At 36.2% G+C, this 15006-nt stretch overlaps 2 protein-coding genes across 2 annotated transcripts in view; one reads left to right on the top strand and one right to left on the bottom strand.

Moving 5' to 3' along the window:
- LOC143622497 (putative caffeoyl-CoA O-methyltransferase At4g26220) overlaps nt 1-15006 on the top strand; it is a 165352-nt gene that overhangs the window by 139184 nt on the left and 11162 nt on the right. The gene's annotated exons all lie outside the window — the stretch shown is intronic.
- LOC143622441 (putative caffeoyl-CoA O-methyltransferase At4g26220) lies at nt 2316-3890 on the bottom strand. The gene is made up of 6 exons (XM_077093587.1): nt 3868-3890; nt 3696-3760; nt 3528-3607; nt 3289-3433; nt 2991-3122; nt 2316-2763 (listed from the first exon to the last, which is right to left on the bottom strand). Exons 2-6 carry the CDS (start codon nt 3735-3737, stop codon nt 2473-2475), a joined length of 690 nt encoding a protein of 229 aa, XP_076949702.1. The 5' UTR covers nt 3738-3760; nt 3868-3890; the 3' UTR covers nt 2316-2472.

The following is a 15006-nucleotide window of genomic DNA, read 5'->3' as shown; positions in this document are numbered from 1 at the left end:
GAAAATTTTTTTGGTCAGTTTAAAGACCAACTATAACAAATACGAAAGCAAAATTTAAGAAAATCGTTTAACCGAAAAGTAAAACATGTAAAGCCGATACTTGTCCAAGTTTGAAGTTTAGAAATATAGTTTATTAAATATTATAATTAGTTCAAACAAAAAGTGAAATAAAGAAAAAAAAAGCCATCCGATAGTGTACCAACCTATACTGGATTTTTAAAAGTTATATATAAATAACAACCAATAAACTAAAACTTATGGTTTTTTTTTTTTGTCATATAACACAAACCGAGCTACATCTGGATAATGGGTAAGCGAGCAACAAGCTGTGCCGCTATCCCTTTTTGAATCGCAAAGCCTATTCTACTAAATATAAATTCTTGGTTTCTCGGGCTCTGCGAGTCACTGTGGACCACCTTCTGCACCCGCTCCAAGAAGCGAACCGCCTCGGGAGCTAGGGACCCAAAAGTGTCGAAGGCAAATGGAATGAACACGTGCTGATTCTCCAAACACGATGTCTCATGCTTAGCAACCTTCCTAGACTCCAATCTCAAAACCGGTTGTCCAGGTAGAAGCCACTGTCTCTCAGCCCCACCAACGGGACACCCCAGTGAGGTCAACACATGCATGCTTACCCCCTGTCCAGCCAAACACAAGAACATCCGCAGGACGCAGGGTAGATCTTCCCTCTCGCGAATCAGTCAAAAAGTTAACATGTGCCTCTTTCTTGGCTGAGATCCCGGCACGTCTAAGCACATCCCATAAGACATCTCTAACACAGTCATGACGATACTTGAATCCCGGCAATTCCTTACAGTGGAGGGCATGCTCACAAAATCTATCCAAACAAGCTTTTTTTACAAATGGGGCATGATTCATCTGGAGGGAAAAGATGAATCATAAGCCGATATTTAAGGATTGCTCTGTATTCAACTGTCGACATCCGTTGCCCAAGACCTTCAATGGGCACCACAGTCAAAAAATCCTGGGCGTGAACCCCCTTGAGACAAGCTAAAACTGCCTTTTGTCTCGGGGTCATATCGAATCGCTCCTCCAAATCATGTACGTGTTTACCATAAAGAGCACTCGCCAAGGTTTGTTGAGGTTTCTTGGGGGCGGTCTCCTTATCAGTAAAACCGCCTATATCAAGGTCCGGGAGAGTTGTTCCAATATTACCAAGTGCAAAAGAGTAGTTAGGATCTACCTCCATAACACCAGCGTTTCGTAGGACGTGGTCCTGCAATTTCCACGACTGAGACCTGGAAGCCACAAAGTCATAAGCGGAGACATCCTCAGCCGAGAAAATTCCTAAGCCTCCGCAACGCATAGGGAAAGAAGCCAACCTCCACTGGAGGTCCCCAAAATGCGGTCCTCCACACACAACAATATCTTCAATTGCCCTCCGCAGGCCCGCATCAAAGATGGATACAGCCTCTTTGACATGTTCAAGTTAACATGTAAAATGGAAATTAAAAGTGAAAAAAAAGTGAATAATAAATTGAATAGTGAGTATACAAAAATCCTTTTTTTAAAATATATATATTAATGAGTTAGGCTAGAACTTTTAACATTTATCATTACATGATATGTATGATAATATATATATATATATATAAAAGAGAAAATGGTCTTTCTTTAAGATAACTTTGTGTCTCCATTGTTTTCATTTATATATATGTTATTGCATGTCAAGTTTTGTCTTTAAGAAAAATGAGTCAGGTTTCAACGATGCTAATATATGAAAGATGATTTTAAATATTGTTTGATTGTTATTATTGTAATTAACCATAAGTACAGAAAAACATAAAGAAAGAAATTAACTCTTGTTTGTTGAAAACTGAAAACAATAACAAAATTTACAAATAAAATAGATTATATAATTTACTACAATTTAGCCAAACTATAATTTATAAAAATGTGACAAATAAATTAAGATGTCTATATCAAAATATGTTATATAATTTGGAAAACCAATGTGGTTATATTTTATATAGTCCGATTAATTAAAAAACCATAATAACCTCAAGCCACTTGAGTTATATAACCCAGTTATAGCATAAGAAGCCAAACACTTTTATAATATTTTGTCATAAACAGATAGACGATTGTATTACCTAATTTTGTAAAACTCGGTGAAAACTCCAAAAGCAGTTATATCTTAATATAACTATCACTAGTTGTATATAACTATCACTAGTTGTAATGTATGTAGAACATTGACATAGTAAATGTAACATTATAGATTAAATAATGGTATATAACGTCTTTGGAAATTTAAAAAGTACATTTAAATTCAAATATTCATCAAACTTTACCCTTAACTTTACCTTTAATAAAAACTTGCACAATTATTCATAGCATTTAAAAGTTTATTTATTTGGATCATCAAACACAACACCACAATCAAAGGTTATAGGTATACGAAATCGTTAACGAACCCATAGATAAAACATAGAAAATACGACTAAATATTTAATACACACGCCTGCAAATGGTGATGCCATCACCTAACGCGGCTGTGACGATTTTCACACGAGGGTCCATTGCAAGTGCTTCATTAAACTTTAGAACACAAATTCGTCCTTGTTTCAGTACTTCAGGAACTGTATCCTCGGACTTGGCAACAGATCCATACCAGAGCGTGTTGTCATACACTATTATCCCGTTGACCTTCACAAGTTTGATCACTTTCTCGTGATAGTTGATATAGTTTATTTTGTCCGCATCAACAAAGACATAGTCAAAGCTTCCTTCGTTATCAGGCTATATAAAAAAGCATAATAAGTTACAGATATGTTGAGAACACATAATATTAATGTATACATTGCTTTAAATATAATACATATAAAGCAATTTTATAACCACCACCGCTCACTTTCCCACTCCTATTGAATCAATATATTATTGTATATAATTGTATTATGCGATTCTCACAATTTTCATAAACAAAAAGCAAGAAAAATGTTACACGTTTAAAAACAAAAGCTTACATCTTCGATGAGTTTATCGAGAGCCGGAAGAGCCTCTGATTCGATGAAGTCGATTTTATGCTCGACCCCAGCTTTTTCTACAACCGGCCTACCAATTTCGTAAAATTCCCGATTTACATCTATTGCTACAATCTGTATCAAATAAAACACTTCAAACTGTTTAGTACAAATTGCTACAATCTTTTACATGTTTTAGGAGATTTATAAGTCACGATAATATTTTGGTCCGTTTAAAATAAAACATGACTCAAATGGACACAATATAATAATAAATGTACAACCCTAAATTGTCACTAACCTTGCCATCTTTAGGAATTGTTAGCGCGGTAAGTAACAACGAGTAACCCGTATAAACCCCAATCTCTAATGTCTTTTTCGCACCGGTGAGCTTCAACAACATCTCAAGCATCTGGCCCGCATCTGGTGACGTACCCATGAAAAACCTAAGAAACAACAACCCATGCAAGTTTCAAACTGCACAAAATTATTTAAAACAATATTATTCGTATAACTTGTTTTGAGAAAAATGAAACCGACAATCTATGTGAAGCGGTAAGAGCTCTGATCTCCTTCAACGGTTCGGGTTCTTGAGGGTACACATTAGTCTCCAAGATGTACTACATGCAAAGTACAAGAAAATGGTTAATGTAAAGATTTGAAACACATATTAATCAAAAGTAGGTTGTGTGAGCAAATATGTTAAACCTTGTATAGGTCATCACTTTGCAACAAGCCTTTATGCTCCATTGCTTTTGGAGATGTATATTAACCTGCATCACAAGTCACAAATAATTATATGTAATAGATGGTTTAGAAAAAAGCTCGCGGCCCTCGATAAAATCAAAAAGCTAGCTGAAAAAACTTGATTTTAAATTACCTGAGCTGACTCAATTTTGTAACCTAGCCAAGCTCAGTGGCTCGTTCTTAGACTCGTTAACTTCAAACTCAAGCTCAAACACACGTTGGCTCGATTCAGCTCGACTCATTTACAACTCTATAAATCATTTAGATCACTGGTATTTTTAAGTGATTTTTGAGACCATTGTGAAACAATCAATGCTAGCTTATGGTTCAAGCGATTTTAAGGAAAATCTTAACAACTTTTTAATATTTGGTTGTGGTTCACTAATTGGTAAAAGGTATAGCATAATCTATATTCTTATTCATCATGCTTCTCCTTTTCTCAGTGCTTCATTTAATTTTCCTTAATTTTTATATAATTTATTTAGTTAAAAACAAAACAGGACTTTCTTATTTTTATTGAAAACCGATTTGCATTCAAAATATAATGCGTTTTGAGGTCCTAAATATAAATAAATGTTTTAGTTCGAATCACAATTAGGTATTTGATTAAAAACTAAAACTAATTAAACAAGACTATATATTTAGAGTTTGATAAGAAAAAAACTATTATAAACTATCAAATATAATCAAACTATATATCAAGTGAAATAATGTAGTAAGATAAAAAAAAAAGAAAAGAGAAGAAATATTGAGAATATAGATTTCATGCTCAATTAATTCCATTACCACCCAAAGCAACCTCAATCAAACCTCAAAAAATTGTCTTTCAATATTTGTATGTATATAATATAGTTAAGAATTTATGGATTTATGCTCTCCTCATTCAGTTAATTACTTCCAATTAGGGATGACCAACCGATTATAAAAACAGTATAAACCGAATACCATACTGGTTTTATTGAACCAGTTATCACTGATAATATCAAAAACACCGAAATCAAATGATATTGATACAAAAACTTGTAAACAAATATCATGTTTAGTATTTTCATTTTATTCACTTTAAAAGTATTAACACCGAATACCATATTGGTTTTATTGCTCATTCCCACTTCCAATCCAATATAAGTGTTGATATTTAGTTAATAATTTACATTTTCATAGTTACATCAAAATGAGTTAATATTAAGTATAAAATTCAGAAGGCAGTTTGATGTGTACGTACCTTAATATTGACGAATCAAATAATGGGAGCTTGCCGGCTGACTGATGAACAACGTTGTATGGTGGAATATACTATATGTGGCGATGATAAATATAGAAATGGATGCAAGTGGGAATCTTAGTTTAAAACTTTAAATTTTAAAACCAACGTGCGTGAAACATAGGATAGTCATCCCAATTATCTCGGAAAGTCAGTTGAGCTAAACATAGGAAACAACCTTGTACAAAACATATTTATGTTACTACCAATTTAAACAACTTGTTAATGCATGAGACTAAAATCCTAAACCCTTTTTAATATTTGTATATGATTTTTCAAATTTAGAGGCTGAAAAGGATTCAGGTAAGACCGAGTAATTCAGATATCTGATTCGGGACCGTTTAAGCATATTCCGTCCTGTTTTCGGCCTTATATTTAGAGATGGATTATGGTAAAAAAGACTGATAGTTGGAATATCTTAGCATAAGAAATTTATATATAGTATTGGACTAGCCTGAAAAGACTGAGACCGAACCATCTTTGTATTGGTCTCGTCTTCACTTTCGAATTCTTATATTTTCGGTTTGATTTGGTATCAACGCACCGCGCGCCCTTACTTAGCCTAATATATGTATATTAGTTAACTAGCTAGGTTATGGAGGTTATGGACCTGTGTATTATATAGGGAATGGATGATAAAAATAATATGTATGCTTTTTATATAAAAGATATAATCCATATTGTGTGGGTCAAATAATGAAAGAAATGTTCAACTTATAAAAATGTTTCATTTTCTTTTTAAAAAGAAAATGTTTAAAAAAATTATAGTAATAATTATTATTTAATAGGATATAGAGATTGAAAACAAAAAAATTATTAAACGAGAGAGAGGTGTGAAAAAATTTATAAAAAAAGTGAAACGTGACAAATAATTTACTCCTTTATTATATACTGTAAATACAGATATAGATTATAGATAAGCTCAATAATAAACTTTTAATGAGTCAAACCACACATTGCACCCTGAAAGGAACAAATGTGTTCTAGAAAGATGATAGCGAGCAGGATGCTTGATATTGGACCTATTGGTTAAGAAATAGAGAGAATATGACATTACAAAATCCAAGTAGATAAATTTAAGTTTCATTTTCTTTCCCATAGTTGTTGTGTAAATGGAAAAATAAAATAATTATTCCATGCAGATTTTATAATAGTGAGAAGGAAAAAAGATGTCATTCTTTTAACTAATAAGAAATCTCATGCGACTATGGAGGTTCTGTTTGATGATTAGGTCGTTCTGTGTTTATGGATTGCGGCATAGTGCAACGGGTTTTCATGTCGTTTAAAGAGAGATGAATGCGTTCGATTTTGCCCTCTTGTATGGTTTTGTTTAATGTACTTTTCTTTTCATGTGTTTCAAGAGTATGTTTATGTAGAGTTAATTGGTTTTACATTTGTTTTTTTCAGGTGGATCAAATTATCTTAGGTTTGTGGTTCGGAGTAGTCTCATTTATTTTGTGTGTCAAGTATTTCCTTTGTAGTTTTTATTTTTTTTTTTGCTAGGAGTTTGTTTAATAAAAACTTTATTAAAAAAATAATAAAAGAGGCCAACTGCCCAAAAAGAGGAACAAAACTATCAGGCCCACCAAAAATGAATTGCTGGCCTTGCCCATAAAATGAGGAGATAGATGTGAAGATATAAACCGGTTTTGCGAACTTGACCCTGTTTTTAACCAGAATCAAAACTGATTATGAATTTGGTTTGAGAACTCGTCAGTTGAAACCAGAAACAACCAAAAAGTACCGTGAAAACCAGTTTTATACCAAACCATTTTTATACTGAACCAAATCTTTTCATTTGAAAACCGTTTTCAAAACCAACCCGGTTGGGACATAAATCGGTTTAGATAATCTCTAATTGAAACCGAACCGGCTTCTAACTCTAACCGGTATGGTTGACAACCCAACTTATGCACCTCTAAAATGAGGCGGTTGGCGGTTGTTAAATCAAATGAAGCACCAAAAATCTTATAAAACTAGGGTTGAATAGTGATTTCCAAATATAAAGTTTACTTTAGTTTTTTATATATTTTAAAGTATGAAATATGGGGATCGGGACAACAATATACGAGTGAAATGAACAAAATCTGATATTTCTTTTAATAATTTGGGTATGAGGAAGGAACTGAAAACTCTATTGTCAGTGTTCTTATGAATGCAATCACAATTATTCATTCAAGTACACTACTGTGTTTATGTTATTCGCAACATTTTCTTATTTTACAAAGTACCAATATAAATTAGATTTGTGTCCAAGATTTATCATTGTAGCACATATATTCAACACCGTTTATTTTGGTTCCCATTAATATTTTTTTGTTAGATCATTATAATCAAGTAAAATTTTACTTATTACTTAAATTATTCTATATATTTAGGTATTTACTATTAGTGATAAATGATCCAATACAATAATCCCTAATCGTACATTACGTATGCGACTCGCATTCCCGTCGATTTCAAATAACACGCGGTGGCAATATTGTAATATTCATTAAATCGTTGCTCCCATCGATTTCATCTACCTTCAACATGACCGTTCAGCAATCCGTCACCATCAAACGATCCTGTCCACCGTCCACCATCCAATGATTCCGTCCACCGTACACCATCTTCCTCCGTCACGACCTGTTGATAAAATTGATCAATTGAAATTGAAATTGTTGAACTAATTGACCAATTAAACTTTGAAATTGGTCCAATTAATCATCAATTTGAAGTTTCAATTGATCAATTTTGAGTGATGGGTTTTAACTGAACGTTTAAAGTTTTAAGCGCCATTTGCAGAAACCCAGTTGCAGACGTTCCATATTTTGTTCATATGATCGAATCAATGATCAAATTAACGGTCGATTGACGATTATTTGATGATTATGAGATTATATGAAGTGATTTCAGTGTTCAATTTCATGTTTACAGGTGTTTAATTTTTTTCTGTTAGTTTTAGAAGTTCTGAACACCCAGAACTTCTTAGAACTTCTAAACTTTATCAGAACTTCTAAACTTTTTTTAACACCCAGAACTTCTTAGAACTTCAAAACTTTATCAGAACTTATAAACTTTTTTTAACAACCTGAACTTCTTAGAACGTATTAGAAAGTTTCAAAGATGTTCATTGTTTTTTGAACACCCAGAACTTCATTGAACGTTTTAGAACGTTTAAATATGCTCTTTTTTGGTCAGAACGTTTAAAGGTCTTCAGTTTTGTTTCAGAACGTTTAAACATAATATTTTGAACCCTAATCAGAGCTCGATTGAGTGCGTTATTTCTGCAAATCCATAATCAATTGATGATTCTAAAGCCTCTTATACATCAATTCGATTGATCAAATCATCAATTTTGGTGTTTATTTTGGTCAGAACGTTTATACTTTGAGCAGAACGTTTAAACATGAACCCTAATCATAGCTCAATTAAGTGTGTTAATTTGTATTTTCATAATCGATTAATGATTCTAAAGCCACTTACACATCAATTCGATTGATTAAATCATCAATTTTTGATCAATTTGAAGATTTTTAATATTCAGGGACGTTCTATTTCAATTTTGGTTTTTGACTTTAGAGATTTCATACTTTAAGCTGTGATTAGAGTTTAAAAATTGGATTAGATTGAGCGACAAGTTCCGAATTTGGATCAGAGTTGATTTGTAATCGACGAATTTTTATCGCGAACTACTGTTGGGTTATTTACGATATTGCCACCGCGCGTTTTTTAATCAAACGCTCTGGAATGTCGCGTACCTAATGTATGATAAGCCATTATTGTACATTAACACACCCCTACTATTAGTATATGTTACCCTTACGTAACAAACTTTTTCATAACTGTGTTTCTTAAAAGTAAGTTTGTTTCCCGCACGTTATCAAAGGAATCTATTCTGCATATGATAATGAAGTTGAACAATTAACACCACTCATTTAATAGCATCTTACCTTATTCCATAATCAAAACATTAATAGGTAAAGTATTCCATGCGGTGTGTTTGGTGTCAGTTTGGTGTATTTGGAAGAAACGTAATGTGTTAGTCCATAATGGAACTCCAATACGCGTGACTGATTTGGTGGAAGAAACCAAAGTGATGGTTTTTTTTGGATAAAGAATATATTTAAAAAGAGTGGGTTATTGTGGGAGGATTGGTGCAAATTTCGAATATAATTCATGTATTAGCTCGTTTTCGTAGGTGGTAAGCCTTTGTTGTAAATGCCGGGTCTGGTGTACGATGGCTATTCTTGGTGGTCTTCTAGCTCCTTGCTAGAATTTGTATTCTTAAAAATAAAATTTGTTGGTCGTTCAAAAAAAAACATTAACAGGTACACAACATTCAAATAACTTCAACAAATCGATACATAAAACACATAAGATACATATAACACAGAAGGCATGATACGATCCTATTATATTAATCCGTTTATTATTATTATTATTTAAGTTTATCTTTTATTTGATTTCCTTTTTGTAGTTAAATTATGTTTCCTTATTGTTTATCTTTTTCTATATTTATGTCTTTGTTTTCTTATATATTGTAATCTTGTTTAAGAAAAAAAATAAGAAAGAATTATTATTTGGGTCTAATTTCTCTTCTTCTCTTGTGTTCTTGGGAGATTGACGATTGTCTCGAATAAACCGTAACAAGGCACGACTCGTATCTAATAGACATGTCTGCAAATGGTCATGCACTCATGCCAGTATTTCTAGATCGATTGTATTTATGAAACCATCTATGTAACTACCGAGGACAAACATATACAAGTCCATGAAGAGGGACTTTATGAAGGATTGGATGATCGGTTTTCAACAACATGACAAACAAGGTGGTGTTACATTCAAACGGTTTTCTCCCTTCCCATTCAAACGGTTAAGAGCATCCCCCCAAGTTGTCGTTTGGCGTTTGCTCAGACTTTGGCATGCGCTTTACGCAAGGTAGTAGATTCACCAGGCTCGATTGGGAATTGGGTCAAATTACTATTGTTGCCGCGTTGTACTTTAAGGGTGGTGAAACATTCCACTAGGCAGGAACGCAGGTCAGGGAATTGAAAGTCTTTGCAATGTAGTAGCATTCAGCAAGCACTTGCGGTGTGGAAAGATGGATATGGTTTTGCTGACTTGGTTCTTTCTCTCTTTGATAACGTGGGGGGAAGCACTTTTTCTAAAAGAGAGGTGGGAGGAGAGGAGGGTTCTGAAAACAGCCTCAATATTAAACAATGTCTCAGGAAAGTCAGGGATGGTCATTTCACAGCTGCAGTCAAGGTATTATGCTCAAGTGGGGTTGCCCCTCTCGGAGATTCAACCATGAAAGCCCTCATTGATAAACACCCAATGGTGCCGCCTCCGTCCTTTCCTTCTAGCTCTGTCGCCCTGCCTACTCTCTCTATGGATGTGGACTGTGTTCTTAGATGTATCCGGTCATTTCCAAAAGGGACCTCATGCGGGAGATACGGGATGCGGGCGCAACACTTGTTGGACGCTCTTAGTGGTGAGGGATCAGTGACTTCCATGGGTCTGCTCTCAGCCATCACTGAAGCCGTCAACTTATGGCTAGGGGGTCTGTGTCCCAAGGTGCTCGCTGAGTTTATTGTTTCGGCCCCCTTACCCCTTTATTAAAGCCGGATAATGGAATTCGGCCCATTGCTGTGGGGGCTATCTGGCGTAGGTTGGTTTCTAAAGTGGCTATGAAGATGGTTGGAAAGGAAATGACTCAGTATTTAGGGGACTTTCAGTTTGGGGTAGGGACCCTAATGGGGTAGAGGCGGTGCTTCACAGCGCGAACCTGTTTCTTAACTCCTTTAACGCGGACGATTCTTTAGCTATGCTTACCGTGGACTTCTCCAACGCCTTCAATATGGTCGACCGCACAGCCCTTCTCCGGGAGGTTCTTCATCATTGCCCGTCTATCTATCTATGGGTCCAGTTCCTTTATGCCCAGCCGGCTAGGTTGTACGTTGGTGATGACCGTATAGGGGCTACTACTGGGTTCAGCAGGGAGACCCCCTTGGGCCCCTCCTCTTTGCCTTAGCATTACACCCTCTTGTTCTCCGGGTACAAAATGACTGTAACCTCCCATTTCATGCTTGGTACTTGGATGATGGGCTATTATTGGTGGTGCCAACGAAGACGCTAAAGCCCTAGACATTATCAGCTCGGAAGGGCCATCATTGGGGCTTCAACTTAATATTAAGAAAACCGAGGTTTTTTGGCCAGCGTGTAATGGAGTGAAAGTTAAAAATGGGCTTTTCCCTAGTGGGATTGGTAGACCAGAGAGAGGGGTAAAGCTCCTTGGAGGGGCTGTAAGTCGAGATCCCTACTTTATTAAGGAGTTGGCGAGGCGGAGAACATCTCGTGCGGTTGATCTTATGAAACTCTTACCTTGCCTTAGGGATCCCCATATCGAACTCCTCCTGCTTAGGTCTTGCATGGGGGTTGCTAAGTTGCTTTTTGGGTTACGAACATGCCACCCCCATATGATGGATGATGCGGTATCCTGTTTTGATAAGGGGCTTCGAGAAGCCATCGAAGACATAGTTGTATGTGGTGGCCCGTTCTTTGGTGATCTTCAGTGGCGACTTGCATCTTTACCGATGCGCTGATTGGGGGGTTTAGGCCTTCTGTCGGCTCATGATGTTGGGGTTTACGCTTTTGTAGCGTCGAGGGCTCAGTCTTGGAAGCTGCATAATCACATCTTAAGGAATAGCGGAGTTGTCGACCTGGACTCAGATTACGTGCAGGCCCTGGAATGCCTAAATGGCGCTCTCCCATACTTTGACATTAGCGGTTTCTCTAATAAGGAAACCGCCCCACCAAAGCCTCAAAAAACTTTGGCGAATGCCCTTTTTGGCAAAATCGCTTAGATCCTGGGAGAATTTTTTGGATTGTCCCCCCGACAGAAGGCGGTTATTGAATGCTTACAAGGTCCTCATGCCCAAGATTTTCTGACCGTTATCCCGATTGATGGCTTGGGCCAAAGCATGTCTGCGGTCGAGTATAGGGTCATTCTTAAGTACCGTATGATGGTCCCAATGTACCCAGAAGACGAAACATGTCCGATCTGCCGTAAGGCTTGCCTGGATAAATTCGGGGAGCATGCAGTTCATTGCAAGGAGATGCCTGGGTTCAAATATCGACATGATTGGGTGCGGGACGTTCTTTGGGACATCTTAAGGCGAGCTGAGATATCAGCTAAAAAGGAATCCCCTGTAAACTTCCTTACAGACCCCACGGAAGGGAGATCCACTCTACGACCGGCAGATTTGCTCGTCTTTGGTTGGGCCGGGGGAAAACACGCTTGTGTTGACCTCACAGGGGTATCTCCTTTAGTTGGTTTGAGGGATAATGGGTTTGTAGCTGGGCAAGCAATGAAAAGGGCTGAAACGAAGGTGGAGAAACATGCTAAAGCCTGCGAAGAGAACCAACATGTTTTTGTCCCTCTGGCTTTTGATACCTTTGGCTCCTTGGCACCGGAAGCTATCCGTTTCCTAACCAGGGTCCAACTGGTTGTGCATAGCAATGTGTCGACTCCAAAGGGGCAGGGGTATGTCTTTAGCAGGTTAGGGTTTGTAATTCAGAAAGGGGTGGCGGCGCAGCTTGTTGCCCGCCTACCTGCTATGTTGATGTAATATCTATGTTTCTATACTTTTGAGTTTATTATTATTGAATAGAAAAAAAATAAAAAAAATTGTAAATTATAATAGAACACAAAGTTGTGAAGGCGTCAAGCTCAAAAATGTATGATAATAAGTTTATTAGTATGACTGTTTTACAGACCTGTTATAAGTGAATATATCTATCTATACTCTACATAAAAGAATAACACATTTTGCTTATATGTCGCGCTCATGTTAATCCTTGCTAATTACTTAAGGGATATTGGATTATAATAATCCAAACTTTGCCTTGTTGGCGGGCGTTAAGCCGAACTTTAGAAATATACTACAACAGTCCCAACTTTCAAACCATTGGCCAACAACGAGCTTTTCACTAACGGAGTTAGAGGCAGTTAGTTTTTGCTGACGTGGCTGCTTAGGTGGGAAAAAAAATATTTCTAATAAATTCTTACAAGTCCAGGGGGTGAATTGAAAGATTGAATACAAACACCACCGCCTCACCATAGCCTGCACTACCACCGGCCTCCACCACCACCACCACCTGCAACATCATCATCTTCATCACCATCTTTCAATCAGGAACCAAACCAAACCCTAACCCTAATTCATGTCAATTGGAAGATGCGTGTTACAACCACCGCCACCTGCCACCACCCAACTGGTTCATCGACACAAGAACCCTAGAACCCGCCCTAATCTTTGATTTTAAAATGTCATGTTCGATAGTAGAAATGAAACGTGACAGGAATCGATTGGTGTGATTTAACTACCTTGATTGATGCTTGTTTCTACCGTCTTTTGGCCGGAGAACACACAGAAACGACGAAGGCGGCTTAACAGAGAGAGATGAGGATCGATTGAGGTAGGGGAATCGGTTTTAGGCTATGAGTCAAACTGTTGCATCAGTTGTCAGTTTCGGTCATGATTTGCGTGTTTATAGTTCTCGCCGGAAAATGCGTGATTGGTGACCGGAGTGACACCGCAAGTTCAGAACAATTATGTGAAGCTCGGTTTGAGATTACGAGTCGAATGATTGTTATTAATTATCGGTATCCGTCATAATTTGGGTGTTTGTGTCTCGTCGGAAAATGGCGAGAGGTGGCGGTAGTGAGACATGGGGACTAGAAGTAGATGCAACTTTGTTCAATCTTTCAATTTGCCCCGTTGGACTTGTAAGAATTTTTTTAAAAGAACTTTTTTTTCCACCTAAGCAGCCATGTCAGCAAATACTAACTGACTCTAACTCCGTTAGTGAAAAGCTTGTTGTTGGCCAATAGTTTGAAAGTTGGGACTGTTGTAATATATTTCTAAAGTTCGGCTTAACGCCCGCCAACAAGACAAAGTTTGGATTATTATAATCCAATAAACCATTACTTAATTATAATTCAATTATTTAAATATGATAATTCCTAATCCTCTCAAATTATTTAATTATTGGTACCAGTGTTTATTAAAATATTTGGTAGCGAAAAAAGTTACCAGGACTGTAGTTTATTAGAGTTCAAAATACCGTGTTTTTATTTAAGTGGGAATAAAACCCGTATTTATACAAACCATAGTTTTACAAGGATAAATCATAATTTACAAAAACATATTTCTTTACTCTGGCGACAAACCACTTATTTAAGTTGGAGTGTCATGTAGCACTGTTTCTATTTCTTCACAACAAGTCACCTGAAACATGCTTCAAAAAACATTTGATCAGTGGGAAATAGGAAAATACTGGTGAGTATATTCATTTGAAAATCACACATTTTTACAGTATAATATTAAGATGTTACGATTGACCGCTTACAAATTACCGAAAGTTATTTACTTATTGGCTAACTCTTTGTCCAATAATTAACCACCTGTAAGTCTATAAAGACTTGATCACTGTAATGAAAATCGTTTGAAAACATTTGGGCTATTATACTCTGTCCAGAGTTATACAAGTTTTAAAATCTCAATGTCATTATTAGAAAACTTTGGGTGTTAAAAAAACCCGAATCCGTATCCGACATATCCGAAAACCGAATTCGAATTATTCGAGTTTTGGGATTTGGATAGTAATAAATAATAAATATTATTTATAAATTTCACATAATTTTTATATAATTTCGGATACTTTTTTGGATATGATGGATAATACATAGGTTTTTTTTTTCTAAATCGAGGCCACAATTAATTTTGGTGAGCAATAATCTAACTATCTACATAATTATTTTCCATAAAATCATACGTGTCGCTCTCACGTTGCTCCTCAACCCTTTTAGAGCCACCGGATTGCTTGATTTGTGAATAAAGACCTCTCATTGATTTAACCTTATAAAATTCACAGGTCATTATCGGATCCTCCTAACCCGGAATCAAATAACCCGTTTCTTCACTATGGTTTTCACTGTAAACCCTTGTAAACTCTAATCTC

Source organism: Bidens hawaiensis, unplaced genomic scaffold (assembly GCF_021521415.1).
Source record: "Bidens hawaiensis isolate Kalapana, Puna unplaced genomic scaffold, B.hawaiensis_p1.1 tig00003141_1, whole genome shotgun sequence".
Taxonomy (NCBI): Eukaryota; Viridiplantae; Streptophyta; class Magnoliopsida; order Asterales; family Asteraceae; genus Bidens; species Bidens hawaiensis.
This window is presented reverse-complemented; position numbering and strand designations above follow the sequence as displayed.

What these genes read in the sequence shown, in the direction of transcription:
- LOC143622441 (XM_077093587.1), bottom strand. Translation starts at nt 3,737, where the DNA reads ATGGAGCATAAAGGCTTGTTGCAAAGTGATGACCTATACAAG. An exon ending in CTTACCGCTTCACATAGATT is followed by an intron (nt 3,434 to 3,527) that starts GTCGGTTTCATT and finishes GTTGTTTCTTAG; the next exon opens with GTTTTTCATGGGTACGTCAC. An exon ending in CAATTCCTAAAGATGGCAAG is followed by an intron (nt 3,123 to 3,288) that starts GTTAGTGACAAT and finishes TATTTGATACAG; the next exon opens with ATTGTAGCAATAGATGTAAA.